At 65.7% G+C, this 26,537-nt stretch overlaps 3 protein-coding genes across 5 annotated transcripts in view; 1 reads left to right on the plus strand and 2 right to left on the minus strand.

Moving 5' to 3' along the window:
* BMP6 (bone morphogenetic protein 6) overlaps positions 1-9,334 on the plus strand; it is a 29,553-nt gene extending 20,219 nt beyond the window's left edge. The window contains exons 3-7 of one of the 3 annotated variants that reach the window (XM_056108502.1): positions 6,714-6,862; positions 6,939-7,133; positions 8,235-8,280; positions 8,509-8,619; positions 8,689-8,828. In XM_056108502.1, coding sequence (XP_055964477.1) covers positions 6,714-6,862; positions 6,939-7,133; positions 8,235-8,280; positions 8,509-8,587 — 469 coding nt within the window. In that variant the 3' untranslated portion in view covers positions 8,588-8,619; positions 8,689-8,828. Of the gene's footprint in view, positions 1-6,713; positions 6,863-6,938; positions 7,134-8,234; positions 8,312-8,508; positions 8,620-8,688 lie in introns of all 3 variants that reach the window. The other 2 variants (XM_056108500.1, XM_056108501.1) reach the window with 2 other exon arrangements.
* A 938-nt stretch (positions 9,335-10,272) lies between these two features.
* On the minus strand, positions 10,273-18,672 carry TXNDC5 (thioredoxin domain containing 5). The gene is made up of 10 exons (XM_056108503.1): positions 18,411-18,672; positions 16,330-16,479; positions 16,141-16,249; positions 13,945-14,047; positions 13,017-13,132; positions 12,371-12,457; positions 12,037-12,180; positions 11,523-11,605; positions 10,554-10,683; positions 10,273-10,437 (listed from the first exon to the last, which is right to left on the minus strand). Exons 1-10 carry the CDS (start codon positions 18,620-18,622, stop codon positions 10,315-10,317), a joined length of 1,257 nt encoding a protein of 418 aa, XP_055964478.1. The 5' UTR covers positions 18,623-18,672; the 3' UTR covers positions 10,273-10,314.
* Positions 16,141-26,537, minus strand: part of SLC35B3 (solute carrier family 35 member B3) — a 99,310-nt gene continuing 88,913 nt past the window's right edge. Inside the window, exon 10 of the mRNA XM_056108504.1 lies at positions 16,141-16,152. The gene's annotated coding sequence lies outside the window, so the exon portion shown is untranslated. The remainder of the gene's footprint in view (positions 16,153-26,537) is intronic.

Raw genomic sequence — 26,537 nt, forward strand, 5'->3', positions numbered from 1 at the left:
TGATGGAGCCCGATTGAGGCGTCCTGCCTACGTCCCCGGTCTCTCCATCTCCGTCCCGAGCCCACTCCCGGTTAGTCTGGGGCGGGCGTGAGCGGCTCCCGCCCCGTCCCTGCGTGGGGACCATCCAGTGCTCCCGGGCGACCCCGACCGGCTTCCGCCCGCCTCGTCTCCCACCCTGTGCTCCCGCGGGGGATCCGGCTCCCGCCCACCTGGCGTCGGTCCCCTCACGCCCTTCCTGACCTGCCAGAGGCTTTGGGGCCAGGAGCTTGTTGGGAAAATCCTTTTGCTTTCTTAGGACAAAAGCCTTGGCACGAAAGCGCTGAGTGGGGGGCTGGGAGACCATGGGATCTTCCAGAATAACGAGGCAGGACAGGCGCTAAGGCACCGGGGTGTGTTGGTTGCAGCCCCCGGCAGGGCTGTCTCCCGAGCCAAGGTGCCTCCCCCATCCCACCCCAAAAAAGGCCTCCACAAAGAGAAGTTTGCTGTCACCTTTTTTTTTAAACTTGTCACTAGATTTGCAGATTGCTAGTGAGTCTCAGGTAAGCAGAGTTCCAGCTCTGCAGTGTGTGTGTGTGTGCGTGTGTGTGTCTGTGTGTGTGTGTGTGTCTGTGTGTGAGTGTGTGTGTCTGTGTATGTGCCTGTGTGTGTGTCTGTGTGTGCATTGTGTGTGCATGTGTGTCTGTGTGTGTCTGTGTTTCTGTGTGTGTATGTGAGTGTGTGTGAGTGTGTGTCTGTGTGTGTGTCTCTGTGAGTGTGTGTCTGTGTGAGTGTGAGTGTGTGAGTCTGTGTGTGTATGTGTGTGGAGGGGGCGGCAGTCCTTGGCCTGGCTCCGGGCCTGATGCCTGGTGCTGGGGCCTTGCCCGCTGTGCCCAGAGATCGTGTGGTCAGACCGCTAAGGCCCTGAGGGCCGAGCAGGGGTTTTCAGAAGTGACCCGGCAGCCACTGACAGGCGAGGCCGCGCCCACCAGCTATGAGGCCCGCGCTGCCGAGTACCCCAGGGGTCCCGGGAGAGGGGTCTTCCAGGCCGTCCTCCCCGGTCCCCCCAGACCCGTGCGGCCAGGCCTGCAGAGGCCCGGGCAGGCCTTGCTCCCTGCAGCTGCCATCTCCCGCCTCTTGCCTGGGTGGGCTCGTCTCAGCGTGTCTCTGAGACACGGGCACACGCAGGAGACGTGGTTTGCGCTGGAGAACAGCTGTCTCCGGAGGAGGGTTTGCTGGCTACTTGCTCTGCAGAGGCCACGTGGGCGGCGAGGGGCTGGGCTGTGTGAGGGGGGGAGCCGTGCCCTGCGGTGTGGCCCTTCCCCGGGGGAGGCTTGGCCCAGCACCAGCGGCTGCATTCTTGGGTGGGCCCAGTCTCGGGGCGCCCCTCAGGCACCGCCTGGCACCCCGGAGGCCCAGCCTGAGATCTGAACTGCGGCCTGCTGGGCCAAGGGCCACTAAGGGGCTTCTGGGCTTCTGGTGCGCGGCCTGGGGGTCCCTGCCCCAAGGCCGCCCCACACCTGCCAGTCTGAGCTTCCCCGGGCTCTCCCGTCCGTGGGCATGCTGGGCCCGGGCACCTCGGTCTCTGCTGCCGTGCCCCTGCCCTTTGGGCACCCGGAAACGTCTGCAGGGACGGGATCACGGTGGCCGCGGCGAGGCCGGCTGCTGGGGAGGTGGTCCCGCCTCCCCACGCCACTTCCAGAAAGCCTCTGTCCACCTTGCGGCCAGCTGCCGTCCAGGCTGCCGGCTGAGAATGGGGCGGGGAAGGCAGGCCAGGACGGGGGTCCCAGAGACCCTTTCTGTTTGCCTCCCCCAGAGCAGACTTCTCCAAGAGAACATGCCATGTTCCTGAGCGTGTGCTCACGTGCAGTAGCGTGTTGCTGTCCCTGAAAGTGTGCTCACATGTGTTAGCATGTTGCTGTCCCTAAGCGTGTGCTCACATGCAGTAGCGTGTTGCCATTCCTAAGTGTGTGCTCACATGTGGTAGTGTGTTCCTGTCCCTAAGTGTGTGCTCACATGTGGTAGCATGTTGCTGTCCCTAAGCGTGTACTCACATGTGGTAGCGTGTTGCCATTCCTAAGCGTGTGTTCACATGTGGTAGCATGTTGCTGTTCCTAAGTGTGTGCTCACATGTGGTAGCGTGTTGCCATTCCTAAGCGTGTGTTCACATGTGGTAGCATGTTGCTGTCCCTAAGTGTGTACTCACATGTGGTAGCATGTTGCCATTTCTAAGCGTGTGCTCACATATGGTAGCGTGTTGCCATTCCTAAACGTGTACTCACATGTGGGAGTGTGTTCCCGTTCCTAAGCGTGTGTTCACATGTGGTAGCATGTTGCCGTTCCTAAGCGTGTGCTCACATATGGTAGCGTGTTGCCATTCCTAAGCGTGTGTTCACATGTGGTAGCGTGTTGCCATTCCTAAACGTGTACTCACATGTGGGAGTGTGTTCCCGTTCCTAAGTGTGTGTTCACATGTGGTAGCGTGTTGCTGTCCCTAAGGCATGTGCTCACATGTGGTAGTGTGTTGCCGTGACGGCACGAACACGGCCCGTTATGCCTGCAGCCCCGGGTCCCCGAGGAAGCCTCCGCGCTGCCCTCCCTGGCTGGAGCTCTCTCTGGCTGCGTCCCGCCCTCCCCGTCCCGCGGGCCCTGGGGCTGCCCCGGCTCTGGGCTGCCCACCCGGGCTGTGCTTCCGGCCAGTTGTTCTCTCCGTTCCGTGGCAGCCCGTGCTCTGACGTGCACGTTCTCCAAGTCTGCTCTTCAGGAATGTTCTGGGTCTTGGTGGCCCTCTGCAGGCTGGTGCCAGTTGGCAGGCCGGCACTTCGGTTTCCACCCAGGAAAGCCGCCAGGATTTGGATGAAGGAGGCGCGAACTCTCGGGCTCCGTTTGGGGAGAACCGCCTTTTTCAAGGGCATATGCTCTTGGCCAGGAGGACGACGATTTGGGTGTGCTTAGTGTCTGATTCTTACATTTTCCTGTGTTTTTGAATGGGCCCCATTCCCATTGCTCTGAGAGTCCTAATCTCGGATTGGAAATCCCAGAGACTCCTAATCCGCGGGGAAGGGGGTATCTCGTCCCTGAGGAAGGTGCTGGCGATGAGCACTTGTGTCCGGTGAGGGAACTGTCCTGGTTTGCTCAGAGTCTTTTTAAATACAAACTGCTGTCGGGGCTGCCAGTATTTCTCTGAACTCGACAGGTGGGATGACCCCCGTTGTGCGCTATTACGTCCGCTAAAGGGTGGTCCCAGCTCGGCCACCCAATGTGCGGCTCGTCCTCATGGGAGCAGGGACTTAATGAGAGCCTCTGACAAGGCTGTCGTCAGGGTCAGCTCTGGGTCTGTCTGTCCCCTGACCTGTTTGTCCCCTTGGGCCCGTCCTTGGTTCTGTTTCCAGGCACGCTCCGTCACTTTCCACGTTCAGTTCTGGGCTGTTTGAGGCGAGGAGCAGACGGAGCCCAAGGGTCCCCGTGGGGCCCTGGAGTCCCTCCCAGGAAGCCAGGACTTGGGCCACAGTCTGGGAAGAGGGAGATTCACTGCTATGACACCTGTGTGGGTGTACCTGTATGAATGTACCTATGTGGGTGTACCTGTGTGAGTGTACCTGTGTGGGTGTACCTGTGAGTGTACCAGTATGGGTGTACCAGTGTGGGTATACCAATGGGTGTACCTGTGTGGGTGTACCTGTGTGTACCAGTATGGGTGTGCCTGTGTGAGTGTACCAGTGTGTGTATACCAGTGAGTGTACCTGTGTGGGTGGACCTATGTGGGTGTACCAGCATGGGAATGTCTGTATGTGTGGGAGCACCTGTGTGTGAGTATCTGTGTAAGAGCACCTGTGTGAGCACTCCTGGATGGGAGCACCTTATGGGAGCACCTGTGTGAGTGCACCTGCATGCAGCCTCTCCTTGAGGGCTTTAGCCCTTGATCTTGCTGCCCTGAATTTGGGGTTCACGGCCAGTGGAAGCTTCCTGGGTGCGCTGCCGTGTGGGTGCTGCTCACCCTCCCGGCACCTCTGCCCTGGCACCTCCCCCAGGCGCCCTCGAGGGGGGCTCTGGGCTGACTCGGCGGCTTTGGTTCTGAGATCATCGCAAGCAGGAGTCTTGGCTCGGCGTGTGTGGCTCGAAGCGCCGTGGTTCATCGTCGTCTGCATGAACGTCTGTGACGGATCCTGCCAAGATGCACGGGGACCCGGAGGGGAATGTGGAGAATGCGGGCGGGTGCCCGGGGGGAAGCTCGTGAGCGTCTCCTGCGGCTTTGGCTCTGCCCGCTGAGAGCCGGGCGTGCCACGGTGTGGGCCACAGAGAGGCAGGCAGGGTCAGGGGCCCAGGGCCGGGCTCGGGACGGGTGAAGCCTGCGGCACCTGTGAGAGCACTCCTGGATGGGAGCACCTTATGGGAGCAGCAAGGAGAAAGGCAGGAGGCCCGAGGTGGGCATGGGCTCACGGCCATGACGTGGCCGCCCAGAGTCAGGGGAGACCCGGCCTCCTGGGATCTCAAGTCTGGAGCTGCCCGAGGGGCCACGGGGTCTGGCCGTGGGATCCCACGCACAGGGAGTGCGGCTGGAGCTGAGGGTCTCGGCTTCTCGCTGGACGGGGTGGGGCGCGGGGGGCCTGGGCTCGCCCTCCTCCTCCTCTCTCACCCTGGCGCCAGGGCCCGTCTGCCCCAACGGCCCATCATCCTTCTGGAAGGTTCCTGTGGCTCTGTGCAGGGCGCAGGCCTCAGGGGCTTCTGGGCACAGCTGCTGTTTGTTTTGCTGTCCCTGAGGTCAGGCAAGGCTGCTGTCCCCAGGGCGACATGGCACGGGTCTCTGGGCCTGGGGCTGCACAGCCAAGTCAGCCTGGGCGGGAGGAGAGAAACTTCTAGAAGCCTGGAGCCCGCCAGCAGGCCCCAGGCCGGCCCTCCTGCCCCAAGCCTGGGCGCCCCGTGGTGTTTGCTGACTGACCGCCGGGGGAGAGCCGGGGGCTGTCCACCTGCCCCTCCTCCCGCCACCATCTCTCCGAGGGACCCGCCAGCCCCTTGATCTTGGTGGGAGACCCTGGCGGGCAGCCGGTCACTCGTGAGCCTTTGATCTTGGCTAGTCTGTCTCGGTCTCTGCAGCTGGACGCACCAGGCTGGGCTGGCTCCCTGGGGGATCAGGGAGGGAGCCAAGGGTCTGGACATGCTTGGGAAGGGGCCAGAAGCTTCCAGAACCCGTCACAGTGCTTGTCTGAAATCTAGTGCTCGGAAGCTTCTGGAATCTGTTATACTGCTTGTCTGAACTCTCGTGCGCAGTTCTGGAAAGTTTTCTTTGGGAAAGGGCCGGAAGCTTCCAGAATCTGTCACAGTGCTCATCTGAACTCTAGTACACAGCTCTGGAAAGTTCTCAGACCCAATCTGATTCCTCCGCTGCAGATGTTCCCAGCACGGGGGGCTGGAGTCGGAGGGGCCCTCCAGGGGGCTCCCACCTGTCACTTCAGCCATGGGCCCTGGTGACCCTGCTGGTGGCCGTCCCACACTCTCCTGGTGACCCAGGGAGGCTCCGTCCTCCCGTGACTACAGACACACTCAGACACTCACACTCAGCCACACACAGAGACACACACGCACTCACAGCAACACACACACACATTCATACACACTCAGGTACACCCGCATACACTCACAGCCAAACACGTACACACTTGTCCTCACACGCACTCACACAAACACACAAGACATAATTCACACACAGACAGACACCGTACTCATGCACACACCCACACACAGACACATACACAGCTTGCACTCACACACACGCATCCACTCGCCCACACACACACGCAGACACACTCCGGGCTCTCGGCCCTCATGCAATTGGCCCCGGGCCTCCTGATTTCCCAGGAACTAACTAAGGCCCAAATCTGTCAAGCACGTCTTGGCCCTACTTTGACATCTGCCTCACCCCTCTCCTCCCTCGCTGCTGTCTGGGTTCACTTGCTGTGCAGAGCGGACCTGTGACGGTCACTCCCTCCATCTCCTGTCGTGTCGCTCGGAGCTTCCTGCCGTCTCTCGCTGTCGTCAGTATCTGCATGGATCCGGCACATACCGGTTTCTCTTCTGCTGACTCACCATCTTTGTCCATTTCATATGACCTGTCATCTGTCGAGTGATCCCATGTTGGCATCTCTCCATCCTGCTGACCCGTCATGTCTGTGAATGCTTTCATCCGCCACTCGCCATACAAACACCCCGTTGCCGTCTGTCCATCCACCCACCCACCCATCGTCGCTCCCCCAACCACCCAAACGCTCCACCAATCACGTCATCCGTCTCTCCCTCCATCCTTCCACCCGTCTGCCCAACCATTCACCAGCCACCCACCATCACCCATCATCGATCCATTCGTCCAACCATGACTCATCCGTTCATCCATCCACGTATCTATTCATCCACCACCCACCCACCCATCCACCACCTACCATCCCCGCCCACCCACCCACCCATCCATCCACCCACCCATCCCCACCTACTGATCCTTCCACCCACCACCCACCCATCCATCCATCCACCCACCCACCCACTCACCCACCCATGCATCCACCCACCCACCCATCCATCCTTCCTTCCTTCATCCCTGGCACTTCCTGGGGAGCAGATCCGAGCGGCCACATCAGGCGGGGTGGGTGGGGGGCCTGGACCCTGTGCCCACCCCCTGCGGGCAGTGTTGGTCAGCCCATAGCCCACACCCAGGACGGTGCCGGTCATGCCGTGCTCTCTTGCAGGGAGCCCGCCCTGTTCCTGCTGGACAGCCGCCCGGTGTGGGCCTCCGAGGAGGGCTGGCTGGAGTTCGACATCACGGCCACGGGCGACCTATGGGTGGCCGCCCCTCAGCACAACCTGGGGCTGCAGCTGGGCGTGGCCACGCAGGACGGTGAGTCGCCTGCGCCCTCAGCCCCCGAGGTGGGTGGGTGGGGGCTCCGCTGAGCGCAGCGGCTCTCTGTTCGCAGGCCTGGGAGTCCACCCGCACGTGGCGGGCCTGGTGGGCAGGGCCGGCCCCGACGACAAGCAGCCCTTCCTGGTGGCCTTCTTCAAGGTGAGCGAGAGCCGCGTGCGCACGGCCCGCTCCGCGCCCCGCCGGCGCCCACACACTCGCTCCCGCCCGGGCACCGCCCAGGACACATCCCGGGTCAGCAGCGTGGCCGGTAGGTCCTGGGGGCGGGGCTGGGGCGGGAGGCCGCAGGGGCTGTGGATGGATGGACGTGGGGGCCACATACCCAGACAAGCGGGGGAGGACCCCTCAGAGCCCTGGACACGCTGTGGACCCGGCGCCGGCCTGACACGTGGCAGGGTCCAGACGGCCACCCGAGCCCCCAGGAGTGACCCTGAGCATCGCCGGGGGTGGGCCCTGCACAAACGCTCTAAGAGCACTTCTGGGGAGCAGGTGGGTGTGCGGGGTCCCAGAAGGAAGCTGTCCGGCCCGGCAGTGCACAGAGTCGCGCAGGTGCCGTGGCCAGGTGTGGATCTGGTCCCCTCACTGCAGTGTCCACAGGGGGTCTCCGACCTGTCCCCAAGGGACAGTGAAGCCGTGGTCTTGGGCCCCCCCGTGCAGGGCCTCAGCACGTTGCACCCCCTGACCCTGCCACTGCCCGGCCAACACCAGGCGTGCCCAGCCAGGGGGAGCCTCACCGTCCTGCTGTTCTAGAAGGTTCCCACACACCCATGGAGCGCAGGCCATCTCCTTCCTCTCCACCTCACCCCTCCTGCACCCCGCCTCCCCCCTGGCTGGGCTGTCAGGGGCTCGCCGGGTCACGTGGTCCCTCCGCGGTGACTCCCAGGGCCCATCCCAGCAGGTCAGGCCCACACCCGGGGGGCCCTGAGGCCGTGTGGCGTCTGTTTGGCCCCTCGCCCATGTCCAGGGCACGTTCATCTGCTTGTGTTATTTTATCTTTTGGGGATTCCCAGGCGATGCTCAGTGCCCAGTAGTGAGACAGGGCCTTCAGGGCTTCCGTGGCTGTAGGTCCCGTGGACCTGGGTTCCGTGGACGTGGGTCGGGGCCTCTCCTACCCGTGCTCTGGAGCCACGTGGGGCCGGAAGGGACCTGGTTCCACCTGCTCTGCCGTCGGGGTGGGTTTCCTGGGCCCTGCCGGCTCCTTGGGGTGTGGTAGCTCCGGCAGGACCAGCCCCTGGCCCCGGGCGGGCGGTGCTGCCGCCTGGCGGGTGGTTAGGTCCCTCCCAGACGGGACCCTCGGAAGCAGGTGCCTGCGGCTGTCGGGTCATGCAGCTGAGGGCGCCTGTGTCCCCAGATCCCGGCAGCAGCGAGCTGAGAGCGGCCTGCAGGAGGCACGAGCTGTACGTCAGCTTCCAGGACCTGGGCTGGCAGGTGGGCCGGGCGGGGGCTGCGGGCAGGGGCGGGACGCGCCCGGGCTGGGGGGCCCCGCTTGGCCACACCCCTGGCACCAGCCCCCTCCCTCCCCCGCCTCCTGTGGGGTGACCTGGCGAGCGGGGGAGGGGCTCCCGGCCCAGCGGGGACCGGGCTGGTTCTGGGGGGCTCAGGCCGGCGCCCGCTGCCGCCCGCAGGACTGGATCATCGCGCCCAAGGGCTACGCCGCCAACTACTGTGACGGGGAGTGTTCGTTCCCGCTCAACGCGCACATGAACGCCACCAATCACGCCATCGTGCAGACGCTGGTGAGCGCGGCTGGGCCGCAGGGGGGTGGGGGCCGGGGCGGGCAGGCGCTGACCCCCACTCTGGGCCAGGTGCACCTGATGAACCCCGAGTACGTGCCCAAGCCCTGCTGCGCACCCACCAAGCTCAACGCCATCTCCGTCCTGTACTTCGACGACAGCTCCAACGTGATCCTGAAGAAGTACCGAAACATGGTGGTGAGGGCGTGCGGCTGCCACTAGGACCCGCCCTGGCCCGGCCGGATGGCCCCCAAGGCCCACCCAGAGCCGATGGGTCTCGTGTCCTGCCTGGGGGGGGACACTGGGTCTCGCTCCTCAGAGATGACGCTCTTGGCCAGACCACCACCCTGTGGATTTCTTGGGTGTGGAGGGGACGCGCCCGGGCACTCAGGCCAGCTCTGGGGGGCCCGGGACCCCAGCTGAGTGGCCGCCTGGGATCCAGGGCAGAACCTCGTGAGAGGGTGGAGCACCGTCCACGAACCCAAATCCGTTTTTCTCGTAGGAACACAGCCGAAACTGTAGACTATTTTTTAAACGTCTTTTTTCACGACCGTGTACTGGCAACCCGATTTCATGATTAAATGACACGTTTACGAGCTCTGCTGGCACGCACACCTTTCTTTTGGAAATATAGACGAGAGTTTATTGTTTGTTTATCACTGTTTCTGTCACGTTGAAGGCAAGGCCAGACCTGTTTGTTTAAAAAAGTTTACTTAGAAAGTTCCAAAGTGTAAACAAATTGTACCACGTGGCTTCCCCTCATGAGGCAAAGGCAGGGCCAGGCATGAGGGATGTGCTTCCAGAAAGTTCTCTGGGAAAGAGCATCTGCGTGGGGAGAGACTCCCTTTAAGGCAGACCCGTCCCGCTGCCAGTCTGGGCACTGCTCCAGCGTGACCGTGTCCTCGGGCGCGGCCGTGGGCTGGCGGGCGGTGAGGGCGGGGGCTGGGGCCAACTTTGGTTTGGAATTTGGTCTCGACCTGGGGCCCGAGGACGGCGGGCGGGCTTGGGGTGCAGGAGCCGTCGGTCTGGTTGGGACGGGGCGTCGTGCTGACCCGGGGGCCGGCAGCTCGTCGGTGTGCACTCACGCACCCAGACAGGCCTCGAGGGGCGGACGAGGCCGTGAAGGGCCCCCGGGCCCGGCGCCCATCCAGGTCGCCCGAGGGGGTGCCAATGCCAGTGCTGCCACTGTTCCGGCCCCCGGGCAGCCTCCCAGCCAGCGCCTGGGGCTTGCGCAGAGACCCCGACCGGCTCCTTCTCTGCGGGAGGGGATGGACGGGGGTCAGTGTGGCGGCACAGGCTGGGGCCAGGCCAGCGTCCAGGGGTGGCAGATGCCCCTGGACGGACAGGCTGTGGCCTCGCTCACAGGGGAGACAGACGCCCCAGCTTAGGGGCCTGGCCCAGGGGGCGGGACAGACCCAGGCTCGGAAACAGGAGGGAGGAGGGTTGGGAGGGGAGGGGCTGCGGCCTCGCGGGGGGGCCCCCCACCCCGCCCATGGGGAGGAGGCCTCGTCGTCCCGGGCCTTTCCAGGGACCCCGGAGGACGCCCTGAGCCCCCACCCTGGGCTGCTCAAGATCCCTGAACAGTTTGGCAATTTGATTTTCTTCCACTCTATTTTCGTCTCCAAAGAACCGTTCAGATGGGGGTGGGGGAGGTCGACAGGCAGGGGGCCCCGTTACCACCTCTGGGTGGGGACCCGCCTACAGCTCGTCGCGGGCCTGGGCCAGGACAAAGCGGTGCAGCGAGTCGAGGTCGCGGCCTCCGCTGTGCTCCGCCACCTGGCTGCCCGCCCGGAACAGCAGCAGCGTGGGGTAGCCACGCACCTGTGGGGACAGAGCCGGTCAGCGTGGCCCAGAGCCCCCATCCTGCCCCCGACACGGGGGAGCGAGCCTGGGGCCCCCACTCAGGCCCTGGTGAGGGAGGGTCCGCCGGCACCCACCGAGTACTTGTTGCAGAGGCCCTGCTGGGCCGTGCAGTCCACCTCGGCCACCTTGACCCCCGTCATGCCCGGGAACTCCTGGGTGGACAGCTTCTCCCACGTGGGCGCCAGGTTCTTGCAGTGACCGCACCTGCCGGCCAACTGGCTGGTGAGGGGTGCCCGGGGCCCACACGCCCACACATACACACAAACACACACACTCGTGCATGAAGTTTACATGGGCTCACACCCTCCCCGAACTCACTCACGTCCTTGTGCATGCCCCAACCTAAGACACGTTTCCCCATCGCACGCCTGCACACACATACATGCGTACACACACTCACACGTATTCATTCACACACACGAACTCACACACACTCGCGTTCACGCACACATGTTCACACAGGTTTACTCACACACGTGTGTTCAAGCACATTCACACATATGTCCAGTCACACGCATTCACACGCATACACGTTCACTCACAGCCCACTCGCACCCACACCCAGACCTGCACCTGTAGCCCCTGCACAGAGCCCCCAACACACACAGATACACACACACACACACACACACACACACACACACACACACTCGGTTGCTGCAAAATCAGGTCAGCTTGGGGGGCTGGTGGTCTCGGGTCCCCGACCGACCCCTGAAGCCACAGTGCCTTGCCAGCAGCTGAGCCCTGCCCTGGCCATGCTGACGTCCAGTCAGTCCAGCTACCCCGCCCAGTGGCCAGTCAGCTCTGAGGACGGCTGAGGCTGGCCAGGCAGGTGCTGTGTGTGTGTGTGTGTGGGGGGGGGGGTGTCTCAGCCTGGAGGTGTGGCTGGAGGGGAGATGGGCCTGCCAGTGGCTCGGGGCTGGTGGCGCAGGCGACCACACTGGCCTCTCCTGACGTGGCCCTGGCTGGACCTGTGTCTTGGGCCTCTGGGATCAGGCTCTGGGTGGAACACGGGGGCAGCTCGGAGTTGGGACAGGCCTTACCATGGGGCATAGAACTTGACGAAGGTCACCCCATCCGCTACCGTCTCCTCGAAGTTCTGCTCGGTGAGCGCCAGCACCGTGCTCTGTGGACGGGCAGACTATCAGACGCCGCCTGCCACCCAGCCCGTCCAGCTGCCATTTCTTGGGTGCCCGCCCAGCCTGGGGCACGGGCAGCGGTGCCCTCTGCCCCGCAGGGTCCCCAGGGGTCCCGATCTGCGCCTCGTGCCCTCACAGCCGGGCCCCAGGAACCGAGAGGCGCTCCGTGCATGTGGCTCTCCACAGAGGCCTGAAGGCCCGGCCAGGTGGGGTGGAGTCGGCAGGGCCCAGGAGCCCTCTGCTGGCCACGCCCCGACGCTGCCCGTGACTCCAGCTGGGCTCCTCTCCTCCTTGGCTCCCGGGGTTCAGGCAGGTTTGGGGGCACCCCTCCCGCCAGGGCCTCACGCAGTCTGGGGGTGTGCCAGCCCCTCTGAGCCCGGGAAGCACCGCAGCCTGACGCGCCCATGGCGGTGCCCACCTGGCTGCCCGCGGGTTGGGCACCCAGCACGGGGGCCTCCGAGGGCTGTTCGCTCCCGGGGGTGGCCTGGTCGGCGCCTCGGAGCTGCGTGTCCACGTACTCGCGCAGTGACTCCAGGTCTCGCTTGCCCTTGTACTGGTCAGTCTGCGGACACAGCGCGGAGGGGACGGTCAGTGCTGGGGTCCTGGTGGTGCCACCTCACCCAGCCGCCCGCGGGCGTGGCCTTGGTCTGTCTGTGCCACGTCTAAGCGGGGGGAAAAGGGGTGACGAGTGTCCCCCACGAGTGCCCCCAGAGTGACCTTCCGTGACCCCGCCTGGGCCCGTGGCCACGCACCTTTTTGCCGTCCCGGAACCAGAGGAGTGTGGGGTAGCCGCGGACCTGGTTGCCCGAGCAGAGCTCGTGGTGCTGGGTACAGTCCACCTGGAACGGAGGCGGCCGCGGTCGGTCAGCCAAGGTCGGGACCTTCCTGTCCGACGCACCAGGTACACTCGAAGTGATGAGGGAAACTTCCAGAACCTCCCAGCCATGCCCACAGCTGCTATCGGAAGAGTCCCTCCCCGTGGAACCCCCAGACGCGCCCGAGGTTAGCCTGAGGCAGGTGCCTGCCTGGCACGGGACCTGGTTCGGGCCCACACCTCGAAGGGCCGGAAGCCACGCTGGACCTGAGCCACTGAGCAGACGGCCCAGCCTGGGGGTTGGGGCAGTGCCCACACCCCCGCTGCCCACATCTCCCACTGCCCGACCCTCACTACCCCTACCCCTCACTGCTCACGCCCCCCACTGCCCACACTCCTCACTGCCCACGTCCCCCACTGCCTGATCCTCACGGCCCGCACACCTCACTGCCCGACCCTGCTCTAAGTGACCGTCAGGTCTCAGCGGTGGGCCTGGCTGGGGGGCAGAGCGGGCATTCGAGTGGGGGGGACCCTCCCTTTGCCCCCCCACCGTCCTTCCACCCCCCTCCAGCCCCGGCCCCCACCTTGCCGATCTTGACAGCATCCGACTGCTCCAGGCCCAGGGCCAGCTGCTCCCACGTGGGCGCGAGAGCCTTGCAGTGGCCGCACCACGGGGCGAAGAACTTGACGAAGTGGTCACCTGCGAAGGAGCCGCTCAGAAGATGCCCCACCCATGGTGCCCCCAGGAGCAGACGAGGGGCTCAGAGGGCAAAGGTGAACAAGGCGGGGAGAGCGAGTGTGGGTGGGCGGGGGGGGGCGGGCCCTGCACGTGGAACTGCAGGGGTCCCCCGGCCCGGGAGGAGCACAGAGCCGGGAGTCAGCCCCGACCCCCGAGCACTGAGCTGGGAGGCAGCCCTGACTGAGCCCTGAGCACAGGGCCGGGAGTCAGCCCTGAGCACCAACTGTCACGGCCTCCAAACCAAAACCGAAATACAACGAAGTAAAGAGATGATGGCAGTTGGGAATGGTCAGTTTGGCCAGGAACTGAGTGTCGAGAGTAGGTGAAGGGACAGACGTGATGACCTTCCAGGACCTGTGCCGCAAACCAAGGCCCAAAGGGGGGAGGGGGAGGAGGGAGAGAAGGAGAGGAAGAGAGGGGGAGGGGAAGGAAGGGAGGGAAGGCGCCTGCCCTGGGACACAGCTGGGAAAGTGGCTGGTGTTGGAACATTGTATCACTGAAACCTGACCACTAGCGACTTTGTAACTTTGTATCTGACTGTGATTCAATTTTAAAAAAAGAAAAGGTAAAGGGGGTGAGTGGGGGGGCAGTGAGGTGGGGACCCCCACTCTCCCCAGGAAAGACCCCCCACACACAGACTCCAGCGCTGAGCGGTGACCGTCCGTCCTGCCAGCTCGCAGGACACGGCCACAGCCACAGGTGGGGGCGGGGGGGGTACGGTCCTGCGGCAGGGCGGGTGCTGCCCCGAGCCACCACCTAGAGCCCCCACCTACCGTGGGCCACGTGTGCCTCGAAGTTGCCGGCCGACAGCTCGTACAGGCCCTGCTTGCGCTCGGGGGCCGCGGGCGCCTCGGCCTCGGCCTCGGCCTCCGCCACCTGGGGGCAGGGGGGACACAGCTGCACAGCCTGCCCGGCCCCTCCGCGGGAGGTTCCGGAAGCCACAGCGAGGAGGGGGGAGGGGAGGGCAGAGGAGCAGGTGCAGCCCCAGCACTCGCACCCACACCGTCCGGCTCAGTCTCACGCCATACTCTGGGGCTCACACTCGCAACCCTCACCCTCACACTCACTCATGCTCTCACACCCTCACAATCACACTCACATTCACACTCACACTCAGGCTCACGTTCACTCACACACACACCCTCACAATCACTCTCACATTCACACTCTCACACTCATGCGCACCCTCACTCACGCTTGTGCACTCACACTCATGCTCACACAATCACACACACACAATCACACTCACGCACACACACCCTCACAATCACATTCATACCCCCTCACAATCACACTCTCACATTCACACTCACACACACTCACACTCACGCTCATGCTCACATTCACTCTCACACTCACACACTCTCACAATCACACATTCACTCACACTCATGCACATACACCTTCACAATCACTCTCACTCAGGCTCACACTCACACTCATGCTCACCCTCACTCACACTTGTGCACTCACACTCACTCATGCTCTCACACACAATCACTCTCACACTCTCTCACAATCACACTCACGTTCACTCACACACTCACACTCATGCACACACCCTCACAATCACACTCTCATTCACACTCTCACACTCACCTCACACTCATGCGCACCCTCACTCACGCTTGTGCACTCACACTCATGCTCTCACACAATCTCACACACACTCACACTCACAATCACACTCACGTTCACTCACACTCATGCACACACACCTTCACAATCACTCACATTCACACACACTCATGCTCACACTCACACCCCCTCACAATCACAATCTCACATTCACACTCACACACCCTCACAATTACACACGGAGTAGGGCGTTCGCCTTAAAAGCGGCCAACATGGCCGACCCGAGTTCGATTCCTCCGCCCCTCTCGGAGAGCCCGGCAAGCTACCGAGAGTATTCGAGATGCCAGACACAGTAACAACAAAGTCTCCAATGGGGACGTTACTGGGCCCGCTCGAGCAAATCGACGATCAACGGGAGGGCCTTTACCTTTACCTTTACCATGCTCACATTCACTCTCACACTCACACACTCTCACAATCACACATTCACTCACACTCATGCACACACACCCTCACAATCACTCTCACTCAGGCGCATACTCACACTCATGCTCACCCTCACGCTTGTGCACTCACTCATGCTCTCACACACAATCACTCTCACACTCTCACAATCACGCTCACGTTCACTCACACACTCACGCTCATGCACACACCCTCACAATCACACTCTCACATTCACACACACTCATGCTCACACTCTCACAGTCACACTCACACACCCTCACAATCACACTCTCATGCTCACATTCACTCACTCTCACGACACTCATGCACACACACCCTCACAATCTCTCACATTCACACTCACACTCTCACTCAGGCTCACACTCACTCATGCTCATCCTCACGCTTGTGCACTCACTCCTGCTCTCACACACTCCACTCACAATCACTCACACACACACTCTTACACGCACATTCAATCACACTCATATTCACTCACACAGTCACACTCATGCACACACACCCTCACAATCACTCTCACACTTCACGCTCACCCTCACTCACGCTTGTGCACTCACACTCACTCATGCTCTCACACTCACAATCACTCACTCACACTCATGCTCACACACTCATGCTCACTCACACACTCACACTCTTGCACTCACACGCATGTTTACAGTCTCACTCATACTCACTTTTATACTCTCATGCTCTCACACTCACACCCTAACACACGCTCTCATACTCACGCATGCTCTCACACTCGCTCTCACTCAGGCTCACACTCATGTTCACACACACCCTCACACTCACGCTCTCAGTCATGCTCACACTCTCACACTCATACACGTACACTCTCGCACTTACTCTTGCTCTCACACTCCCCCATGCTCCCACTCCCCCTCGCTCACTCTCCCCCTCGCCCACCCCCTCCCACTCACGCCGTCGGGCTCCTGGCCGAGTGTCTTCAGCATCCAGCTCTCCAGCGCCTGGAAGTCCCGGGGACCCTGGTACTTCACCGCCTCCTGGCCGGGCCTGAAGAACTTCAAGCTACGGGGGTGGGGGGGTCGTGAGCCCAGCCGTGGGCCCCCGCACGCCGCCCCTCCCCACCGCGGCCCCCGGGCACTCACGTGGGGTAGCCGCGCACGTCCTGGGCCGAGCACACGTCCGAGTCGGCCGTGCAGTCCACCTTGGCCACGTACACCTGCGCGTCCTCCTTGCTGTTGTACTTGTCACCCAGCTCGTTCCAGGTGGGCTGCAGCCGCTGGCAGTGCCCGCACCTGCGGGGCGGGGTCTGAGCATCTCTGCAGCCCCCCGCAGCACCCAACCCGCGGTGTTTCCGGAGGGACCTGCAGGCGCCGGAGCCTCCCCGGCCGAGCCTGGGCTCCGCCGGCACCAGAGACGTCCCCGATGGCCCCTCGGCCGCCCAGGGGTTCCCACGCCTGCCCCGCAGAGGCCAGAGCACGTGCGCCCACCTCGCGGCTGGCTGTGTCCCCAGCCTGAGGGAGCTCCAGGGCCCCTCTCCCGCGCTGGCTCTGGGTGAGGGTCAGCTGGCAGCCCAGGCCGAGTGCCGAGCCTGGCACCCTGGGTCACGCCCGTCTTCCCACACCGCCAGGCCCCAGCTGCCCTCTGCGCCCACTGAGGAGTTCCCTGGAGCTGGACACTCCGTGCTCCCCCGTAGGTGAGTATCTGTCCCCTCTCCCAGGCCCTGCGCCCACGTGAGGACACACGTGCCCGAAAAAGATCGGGGTCGCCCCACTGGCACGGGAGGGGTCGTCCGACGGGGTCCTGCGTCACGCAGAACTGAGGCAGGCGCTGACCCGCTCATCTGTGGCGGGGGGCACCAGCGCTGGGGAAAAGGGCAGGGCAGCAGCTGGTGGTCCAGCCCTGGGGTCAGACGGTAGGGATCAGAGGGCAGGGGGCAGAAGGCAGGGTGCTGCTCCCAGGCTCCGGCCTGCGGGGGGCAGGGGGGTCACTGGTCTCTGCCAACAGCGGTGAAGCCCGACTTTCCCTCCACGGCGCTGGGGATGTGCTGGACCCACATGGAGCCGGGAGCTGGCCACGACCTAGAGTCCAGCTTGGCCACATCAAGGCCAGCCAGACCCAAGTCCCGGCTCCCTACAGGTCTGGCCAGCCCGCGGCCTTCCAGCAGCCGGGGCCCTAGGAGCTGACCCTTCCTGGGAGGGGCCAGGCAGAGGTTCACGGGCTGGACCAAGCAGGACCCCGCAGCGGCTAGCGCTGCTGGTCCGAGCTCTAACCTGTCCTGTCCGGGACTGACTATCCAGGGGCAGTGTGGCCCCCCCCAAAAAAAAACAAACTCCTGAGCACCTCCTGGGAGCCCCGACCCCCCAAACAAACTAAGGGCAGAGCTCCACTTCCTGGGCGCGTTCGCAGAGTCTTTGAGGGGGGCGCGGTGCGACCTGGGGGATCCCGCGCACGGGGGGGGGGGGGGGGGGGGGTGGAGGGGGGGAACCACAGGCTCAGTCCCGGGGAAGGGCGTGGGCGGGGGAGCATCTGCGTGTCAGTCTGTGCCCGAGGGCGACAATTAACCTGAGTGCTCTGGTGCCACCAAGTCACCGGCCCCCCGCCCCCGACATGCCTGCCGGGCCAGGTCCCAGACCCGGTTACCCAACGGCACCGCCTGGGCCGGATCTAACCGCACTAGTGGCGCAAACTCTGCGCGGTTCCGGGACGAACCCGCCCCCAGGGGTGGGCGAGACCCCCAGGTGCCGGGTGGCTTCCGCCCGGTCAGTCGGGGAGCGCAGGGGACGCCCACGTGCGGCCAATCTGCGCGCCGGCCAGGAGACCGGCAGGGCCCGCGGGCGCGCAAGTCGGGCCCGGGGCGGACTCTGGGGGAACCCGCACTCTCCTCCGTCCGTCCGTTTGCCCGTCCGCCCGCCCTTCCCGGGTCCCGGGCCCAGGCCCGGGGGAGGCGCGGCCGGGCGGCCTTTCCCGGCGCTCCCCTCGGGGACCGCCCCCGTGCGCGCCGGACGCCCCGGCCACGTCACCGCTGCGCCCCGGCCCGCCCCGCCGCCGCCCGGCCGGGTCCCGGCCCCGACCCGGCCCGGATCCCGAGTCCGGCCCGCCGACCCCCGGCCCGCGGCGCCCACGCCCCCGGGCCCCCGAGAGCCCCCGCCGCCGGGCGCAGGACCCCCGAGCGTCGCGTCCCGGGACCCCCCCGCCCCCCGGCGCGCGCCCCATGCGGCCTCACCAGGGCGCGAAGAACATGACGAAGTGCGCGGCGCTGCGGATCCCGTGCGTGAACATGTCGCCCGTGTACAGGTGCTTGGCGTGCGGGTCGTCCCCGGGGGTCCCCGCCGCGCCGGGGTCCGCGGCCCGGCCGCCCGCGCACAGGAGCAGCAGCAGCAGCAGCAGCGACAGCGGCATCGCGACGCCGAGCGGGAGTGCGGGGCGAGCGGGCATCGCGGCGGGCTGGGCGCCCTCCCCGCCGGCCTGGGCCCGCCCGCGCCCGCCCCCCGGCCGCTCCGCCCCCCGCGCCACAGGCCCGGCCCCGCGCGCCCCCAGGCACGCGCCCGCGCTCCTGAGTCCAGTCCGCTGCGCGCCCCCGTCCACCCGCGCTCCTGAGTCCAGTCCCCTGCGCGCCCCCGTCCACCCGAGCCCGGTTCCAGCCCTGTGCGCGCTCCCGTTCACCCGCGCTCTGGAGTCCAGTCCCGCGCGCTCCCGTCCACCCGCGCTCCCGAGTCCAGTCCCCTGCGCGCCCCCGTCCACCCGAGCCCGGTTCCAGCCCTGTGCGCGCTCCCGTCCACCCGCGCTCCCGAGTCCAGTCCGCTGCGCGCCCCCGTCCACCCGCGCTCCTGAGTCCAGTCCCCTGCGCGTCCGCGTCCACCCGAGCCCGGTTCCAGCCCTGTGCGCGCTCCCGTTCACCCGCGCTCTGGAGTTCCAGTCCCGCGCGCTCCCGTCCACCCGCGCTCCCGAGTCCAGTCCGCTGCGCGCCCCCGTCCACCCGAGCCCGGTTCCAGCCCAGTTCCAGCCCTGGTCCCAGTATTGCACCCTCAGCGCAACCCGGGAGCAGAAGCTTCTAGCAGCGCGGGAAGATGGGGGATCTCCTGATCTCTGCACCTCCCAAAGCCAGCGGGGGCGGGACTGCACTGGGGGTGGCGAGCACCTGCGGCCCAGGGGACTGGACCCTAGGATCTGGGACCCTCGAGGAAAGACCCTGCCACCAGCACAGCCCGGGGGATGAACCTCACCCGTGGAGCTGGGCTTGGCCCAGAGCTCCGTGAGGCCGGCTCTGGGTGGCCTGAATGATTCTGGGTCTGCCCGGGGCTGGTGAAGTGGCTCCCGCATATGCCAGCCTGGGGTGCAAGAGAGAAGACGGGGCTGTCTCAATCCACCCCCGGCACCCACAGGGCCCCCTGAGAGCCGGGCGGGACCCTGAACACTGAGTGCAGGAGGCAAAACGCTAAGGAACGCCCGTGATCGAGGGTGGCACCAGGAGCGTGTCAGTCACAGGCCTGCCCGCCTGGTGCCCGGCCCCGAGGGCCCCAGAGAGCCAGCCCCTCCCCTGCTGAGTCATCGGTCCGGGCAGGGCGGGGGGCCTCGTGATTCCCACCTGTGCACACACCTCACCACCCAGGAAATGAGGGGGTCCGGCCTCGCCCCGGGGAGCTGGAGGCTGATTAGGGCAAATCAGGGGTTGTTCCCCGGGGGCCGAGATGGTATCCTCGGTCTGGGGGCCCCGGGCGGTTTCGGGGGTGTGCCCGCAACTCCCTCGGCTCCAGCCTGAAGGCAGCCTGCCAGGACGCCCTCTCAGGGGGACCGGGGTCCCCTGCCTCACCCCGACCCGACCCGTCCTCACCTGCGTCTCCCACTTCCAGGGCTCAGGCCCTGCTGGCCTTGGCAGGTCCCTGGAGGACCTGCATGGGACCATGAGTCAGGGTCCGAGGGCCTCCGCTGGGTCAGCCGCCCCCCTGCTCTGGCCTGACCGTCCATCCAGCTGTGGCCCCGACGCCTGGACTGTCCCCACCGCCCAGGCCAAGCTAGAGGCCGAAGGGGCCCGTGCTCAGCGGCGGGGTCTGGCTGTGCGGTCAGGGCTTGGGCTGGGCAGCCCTCCCACCCCCGGCCCCCTGCTCTGGCCAGACCCTGAGAGTGCCCTGGGCACCCCATACTCGGCGGGGCCTGCACCCTGCACTCTTCATCTTGCACCCCGCAGGCCGGCCCCTTTGTGCCCCTCGGGGGCCGGCCTCTGTCCCCCCGGGCTGCCCTGCTGGGTTCCTGACTGCCTGGACACGCGCCCGACCAGCTCCCCGGATGCAGAGGCCCAGTGCTCTGACCAGACCGGGCCCCAGGACTCTGGCTCCCTCCAACACCCAGGCACCCACTTGGAGTTGGGCCACCGATGGGCCAGAACCGCCTTCCTGCCCATGGGGTCCCGAGAGGCAGAGCTGGGACAGGGTGGGAAGGGCCGGGACTGACCAGCCCCCTGCCTGGGACGGGTGGGGGCAAAATTGGGAGGGGGCTGGGCGGCACCCCCCTTCCCCCGACAGCACCGCCCGCTGAGACCACAGGGGGCGAGCTCCCTCAGAGACACAGAGAGAGAGATAGGAATATACAGAGACACAGACAGACACAGAGACAGAGAGGTAGGGAGACACAGAGACAGAGATAGGGAGGTAGAGACACAGAGACAGAGCGATACGGAGATTCAGAGACTTGGGGCTTCACAGAGACACCCCCTCTGAGGACTGGCCCAGGAGAGCCCTGCTCCGTCGGGGGGCTTGAGGCATCAGCCCCCACAGGTACTCGGGCTGCAGATGCCTGAGGTCGGGCCCCCACAGGAAGCCCCGGGTGTCACTCACGCTCGCCCCAGGACACCCTCAGGGGCCTTGATCTGTGGGGGGCTCCGGGCGGGGTTGGGGCCCTCCAGGAAGCTCCCATGCCTGAGGAGAGGGTCTGGGGGACCCCAGGAACAAGGGGCACAGTTGACCTCAGCCTACTGCCAACTGCCAGGAAGCTGCCCCCACACCCTGCACCCCTCACCGCTGCCCCTCACCCTGCAGCCCTGACACTGCACTCCCCGACACCCCGCACCCTGAGCCGCCCCCAGCCCCCCAGCCCCTGGCCCTCCTAGCCCTACTTCAGTCTCCTGCCTCCTAGTCACGGCCGTTTGCTGGGGACTAACAGCTGGGCCGAGAATGAGGACCCGGACCCCGAGTGTCCACACTGCGTGTGGGGGCTCGGCACGGCCTCGGGGCAGAGGGGGAGGAGGGCCGAGGTGGCGCCTGCAGGAGGCGCAGAGGGAGGGCAGCACCTGCCACCTCCGGGAGCGGGGCCGGGCGGGGCGCGAGTCAACACGGAGCCGGATTTAGCCCGTGTGTGTGGACAGACCAGGGCGGGGCGGGCAGGCCACGTGTGTGCTGTGCTCCCCTTGTGTCTGCGTGTGCACACGTGTGGCAATACACGTGTCTGTAGGAGTGTGTGTTCGTGTGCTGTGTGTGAGCCTGCATCTGTGTCTGCGTGTGTGAGCACGCACGTGTCTGTGTATGCATGTGTCTGCACTTACCCGGGTGAGCACGTGTGTTTGCGCGTGCACTCATGCGTCTGTGTATGCCCCGGTGCGTGCGCTGTCTGTGGGCACGTGTGTGCGTCGTGTGTGTGTACTGACTGTGTACATACGTGTGTGCCCCTGTGTGAGCACGGTCTCTGTGCGCACGCGTGTGTGCCCGTGTGTGGGCTGTTCTGTGCACGCGTGTGCAGGTGCCTGGGGCTTCCTTCTCCCCCGCCCCCGCCGTGTCTCCCTTCTCAGGTCCGAGGCGCTTCTGAGAGTGCGTGAGAGACTTCCCGTGATGCTGTGGGGCCGCAGGTGCACTGTGGGGGGCACTCGAAGTGGAGGGGGCAGCGTCGGAAGCCTCGTCTGGCGCTTCCTGAGGCCCGACCCGACTTGGTGTCACTGGGCTGTGACCGGGGGCCGGGGGCTCTGGCCGGGACCGATTGAGTGGGTCGCTGTCTCATTGTTCCTCCTCCCTCTGCCCTGCACTCGGACATCCAGGGACACTCTGGGGGGGGGGAATCCCTTGTGACTCGGGCAGAGCGACCGGGTGGGCTGGGCTTGCAGGGGACAGCAGGGCTTGTGGGACCATGCCCGGGTGCAGGCCTGAGTCCTCACGTGTGCCGTTGTCCAGCTCACCCTGGGGGCCACGTCCTGCGACACCAGGTCCACCCCTGCAGGTCATCTCTGCTCCGAGACAGCATGCAGTGGCCAAGGCACCGGGCCGGGGAGACGAGCCACTCCCTGTGCACTCCCGGGGCAGAGACCCCGTCGCAGTAGCACCGAGACCCGCCTGGAGTTGACCTGCAAAGTGTCCCTCGGGGGCATGGGCCTCGAACCCGGCCAGCCTGGGTTCGGTCCCGGGCATCGCATGTGGCCCCCTGAGCACTGCGAGGGGTGACCTGAGTGCGGAGCCAGGAGCAGGGGCCCCCGAGCGTCACCGAGTGCGGCCCCCAAACCCAAACCAAAGGAAACCCACAACCCAAAAATAGAATAAAAACTCGCTGTCGACAAAATGGAACGGGCGGCAGCTGGCAGGAGGCCCCAGGAGGGGCTGCCCAGAGGCAGGGAAGCGGGAAGGGCAGGTGCGCCCCCGAAAGCCGCGGAGACCAGAATAACCCGCCAAGAAACCCCGTCACCTGGGGCAGGCGGCTGAGACCACACAGGCCACCGTGACCCCAGAAGATGGGGCCGCGGCCACGCCGCCACACAGTCGGCTCATGCAGGCGGGGCACAGCCGGGAGCCAGGGAGGTGGGCGCCGGGCATGGGGTGGACGCCACCCCCGTGTGGGAACAGCTCACAGGCCTGGGGCCCGGGGCGTGTCTGCGCAGGAGCCTGGGCTGGACGGTCCACCAGGGAATGGGGCCAGGCAGGGCTCCCATCCAGCTGTGGGCACCGCCCTGGACGTCGGCGAGTGGGAGTACCTGCCGGGAATCCCACCTGAGGGACCTGAGTCGGCAGAAGCTGCCCCCTTAGGGCTCAGTAAGGGGGACGGGGCAGCCCAAGTGCCCAGCCCAGACGGTTTGGGGGTATCCACAGTGCAGCGGCCACAAGGAGGGACGGATTCTGCAGCTCTGCGGAGGGATCTGGAGAAAGTCGGGGGACAGTCACAGGTGACCCCTCATCAGTGGGGATGGGGGAGACCCTGGACAGTTGGTGGGGAGGGTTGGCACCAGGGTAGCTTCCGTGGGAAAGCTGTGACCCCAGTACCCGAGTCACGTCCCCGAGGTGTGTGAAATACGCTGGATGGACCTGGCAGTGTCTGACCCGGGTTTTATCCTGGCACCCCGTGTGGTCCCCGGGACACCGCCAGGAGTGACCCCTGAGTGCAGAGCCAGGAGTGAGCGCTGGGAACCGCTGGGCACGCCCCCCCAAAAGAATCAAGGTTTAAAGGGAAAGGGGAAGAGAGAGGGAGAGAGAGAGAGAGAGAGAGAGAGAGAGAGGGAGAGTCTCTGTGGGACCAGCTGTGTCCCCTGTCCCACCAGAAGAGCCAGGAGGGAGACAGGGACCCGCTGGCACAGGGAGACGCCCAGGTCCAGTGAGGAGGCAGGTATGGGGTGCCCGGGAAAGGTCTGTCCTGGCCCGAGGCAGGAGCCCTGGAGGACGGTCCCCAGGGCCCCGGCAGCTCGGCCAGCTCTTGAGCGCCCCCTGGGGGCCACTCACTGCGGCACCTGCACCTGCACTGGTGTCCTCTGGGCACCCCAGACCCTGCTGAGCCCCCAGGACTCTGCTGTGGCACCTCTGCGGGCAGTCAACAGCCCCCAGTGAGGGTCCTGCCCATGATGGGGCAGCGTGGGCCCAGCGCGGGAGCAGAGTGAGCAAGACTGGGCAGCTACCCACAGGGACTGTCAATCTGCCTCTAGAGGGGGACAGGGAGGGTCTCCTCTCGGCCGTCACTCAGTGACCTCTGCTCCCTGACGGTCCCTCTCCAGGCCCCCGGGGCTGGTGGGCGTCCGGATCACCCTCTCTTGCCCCCAGCTGGGTCCAGTGCAGGAGGCGAGACCCAGCACTTGTGCTGCGCTGCCCGCACTGTGTGACTGCATCTGTCCACGTCTGTCTGTGTCAGTGGACACTCGGTGCCCAGCTGTGCTGACGGGGGCAGGAAAGTCCCACTGAGCTGGTGGCCGCGGGCTGCCCTCCCTGGCGGCTGGGCACATCCGGCCTGTTATCTGCCCGGCGGCTGCTCTTGCAGACGCTGGCCGGGCCATTGTGGTGGCATCTGACCTCCCGCCTCCGCTGGGCGCTGGGGGCAGCGCCTTGGAGGGGGGGACTCGCCCTCCTGAGTCATCAGTGCAGGCCAAGGCCATCCCCTGCCCCCACGTGACCTCAGCCAAGCTCTGTCGGGGAGTGGACAGGACCCGCCGGGTGGACAGGACCTGCTGGGTGGACACTGCGTCTCCCTCTCTCAGACAGTTGTCTGTTGCCGTGCAGTTTTCAGCTGTCACCCCTCACGTGCCCGGCGGGCTCGCCCGTCTGCGGTGCGGGGACCATGGGAGGGGTCTCAGGGGTGGCCGCCGAGGGACTCTCCTGGGTTTGGTTGTTTGGGGGGAGCTGGGTCGTGCCTAGCTGTGCTCAGGGCGGGGCCAGGGGGCTGGAGTCTTTGCGGGCTGGGGAGAGCCGAGTGGGGGAGTCTGTGCCGCCCTGGGTGGGCGAGTGGTCCCTGGCTTCATACCGCAGGGGGCAGAGCTGGTGGTGGGAGGGTGGGGTCTGTGCGAGGCCTCAGGCGCCGCCTTCCCGTCCCCTGCTCTTCCTGCCCTCAGGAAGGATGTCGGCCCTTCCCAGTGGCCCCTGAGTCGAGGGGCTGAGGGTGGGACAGGCCCCGGGGGTGGCCGGGAGTCCCTGCCCTGCGTCTGGTCCAGCCCCCGCGGGGCCACTCAGCCCCGTGCTCCCCAGACAGCCCGTGCTTCTTCATTCGGCCCTGTGCTCCATACTCAGTGTGCACACGGCTCTGCGGGCTCCCGTCCATGCTGAGGGTCCCAGTGGGACTCAGCCACCTGGGCTGCAGTTCGGTGTGAGGCCGGGAGCGGCCATGCTGCCCAGGCCTTGTAGTGCCAGGACCCCCAGGGCCACGCGGGGCAGCCCGGGACCCCTGGTCAGCTGCGTGCAGGGCTGTGCCGAGCCGCTGGGCCCCCTGACCCTGAGTGCAACATTGTTACTCCTTGGCTGTCCTCCATGGAGCACCCCGCTGTCCTCTCACCTGCGAGGGGCCCGAGAGACAGCTCCGGGGTCAGGTGCTGGCCTCGTGTGCAGTCGGTCGGGGTCTGTCCCGGCCTCCCGAAGCCCCCCCGAACCCCTCCTGGAGTGAGCCTGAGCACAGAGCCAGGAGCCAGCCCTGAGCACAGCCGGGTGTGGCCCCAAATGGGCAGAGGGGTAGAGGTAGCAGAAGGGTTCCAGGGGCTCTGGGGCGTGACTCGCGAGCACCCAGCCGGCCCAGCCCGCGGGGGAGGTGCCGCTGTACCCTGCCCCCCCCCCCCCCCCCCGTCTCCCTCTGGCCTGTCGCGGGGGGGATGGGACCGAGCACTGTAGCTTCTTTCCACGAACTCTCCTGAGGTGGTCTCGGTGCTGAGAGCAGCCCGCTCGGGTGTCCCTGCGCCCGTGGCCCCGTCCAGGGCGCCGTCTCCTCACGTTCTGGCCGGCTGGAAGATCAACGCGCAGGGCCCAGGCCCAGCGTCCAGCAGAGCTGAGCACTCCCGGGCTCCGCCTGCCCGCCCCCACCCGCCACGCAGGGGTGCAGAAGGATGGCACCCCAGGAACACGGGGTCACGGGCCCCTGGGCTCTCCCCGAGGGAGGCAGAGACCCCGCGGCAGGGCAGGCAGAGAACAGCTGCCCTGGGACACCGGAGCCCCCGAGACATGGCTCCAGGTGCCCGCTCTGGGCCCAGCCACGCTCCTGCTCCAGCACGGAGGCCCCGGGCCCCCCCAGGGTGAGCCCTGCCCCGTGCGTGCCCCCTCAGCCCAGAGCCCCGGGACGGGACAGCCTGTGGGCCTCCAGGCTCCTCGTGGGACGTCTCTGGCCTCGTCCTCGTGGGCACTCACGGAACCAGCCCCTCCGGTAGCATCAGCGACCTACGTGTTTCAGCTGTGGGTGGTGGGTTTTGTATTCCACACCGTGCCTGCCCGCACCCCCAATCCTCCCCACTGCGGCATCTAGAAGCCGCCCTGGGGGTCCTGCTTGGGGCAGCGCCTGCTCCCAGGGGAGCCCGACCACGTGGCCACCCACTCTGCCCCCATCCAGCGAACCCCAAAGGGAGACCTTCTGGAAGTTTCCGGATAACTCCAGGCTCCATGCCTAGGAGAATCCGGGCGTCCCCTGGACAGATGCCATCTGC

Source organism: Sorex fumeus, unplaced genomic scaffold (assembly GCF_029834395.1).
Source record: "Sorex fumeus unplaced genomic scaffold, SorFum_2.1 ptg000218l, whole genome shotgun sequence".
In the NCBI taxonomy this organism is placed as follows: domain Eukaryota; kingdom Metazoa; phylum Chordata; class Mammalia; order Eulipotyphla; family Soricidae; genus Sorex; species Sorex fumeus.

Excerpts from the sequence above, each read along its gene's own strand:
- TXNDC5 (XM_056108503.1), bottom strand. The coding sequence starts at position 18,622 with ATGCCCGCTCGCCCCGCACTCCCGCTCGGCGTCGCGATGCCGCTGTCG. Across the intron at positions 16,250-16,329 it reads GACGTGCGCGGCTACCCCAC|CTTGAAGTTCTTCAGGCCCG; the intron begins GTGAGTGCCCGG and ends CCACCCCCGTAG. Across the intron at positions 12,458-13,016 it reads ATGCTGTCAAGATCGGCAAG|GTGGACTGTACCCAGCACCA; the intron begins GTGGGGGCCGGG and ends CCTCCGTTCCAG.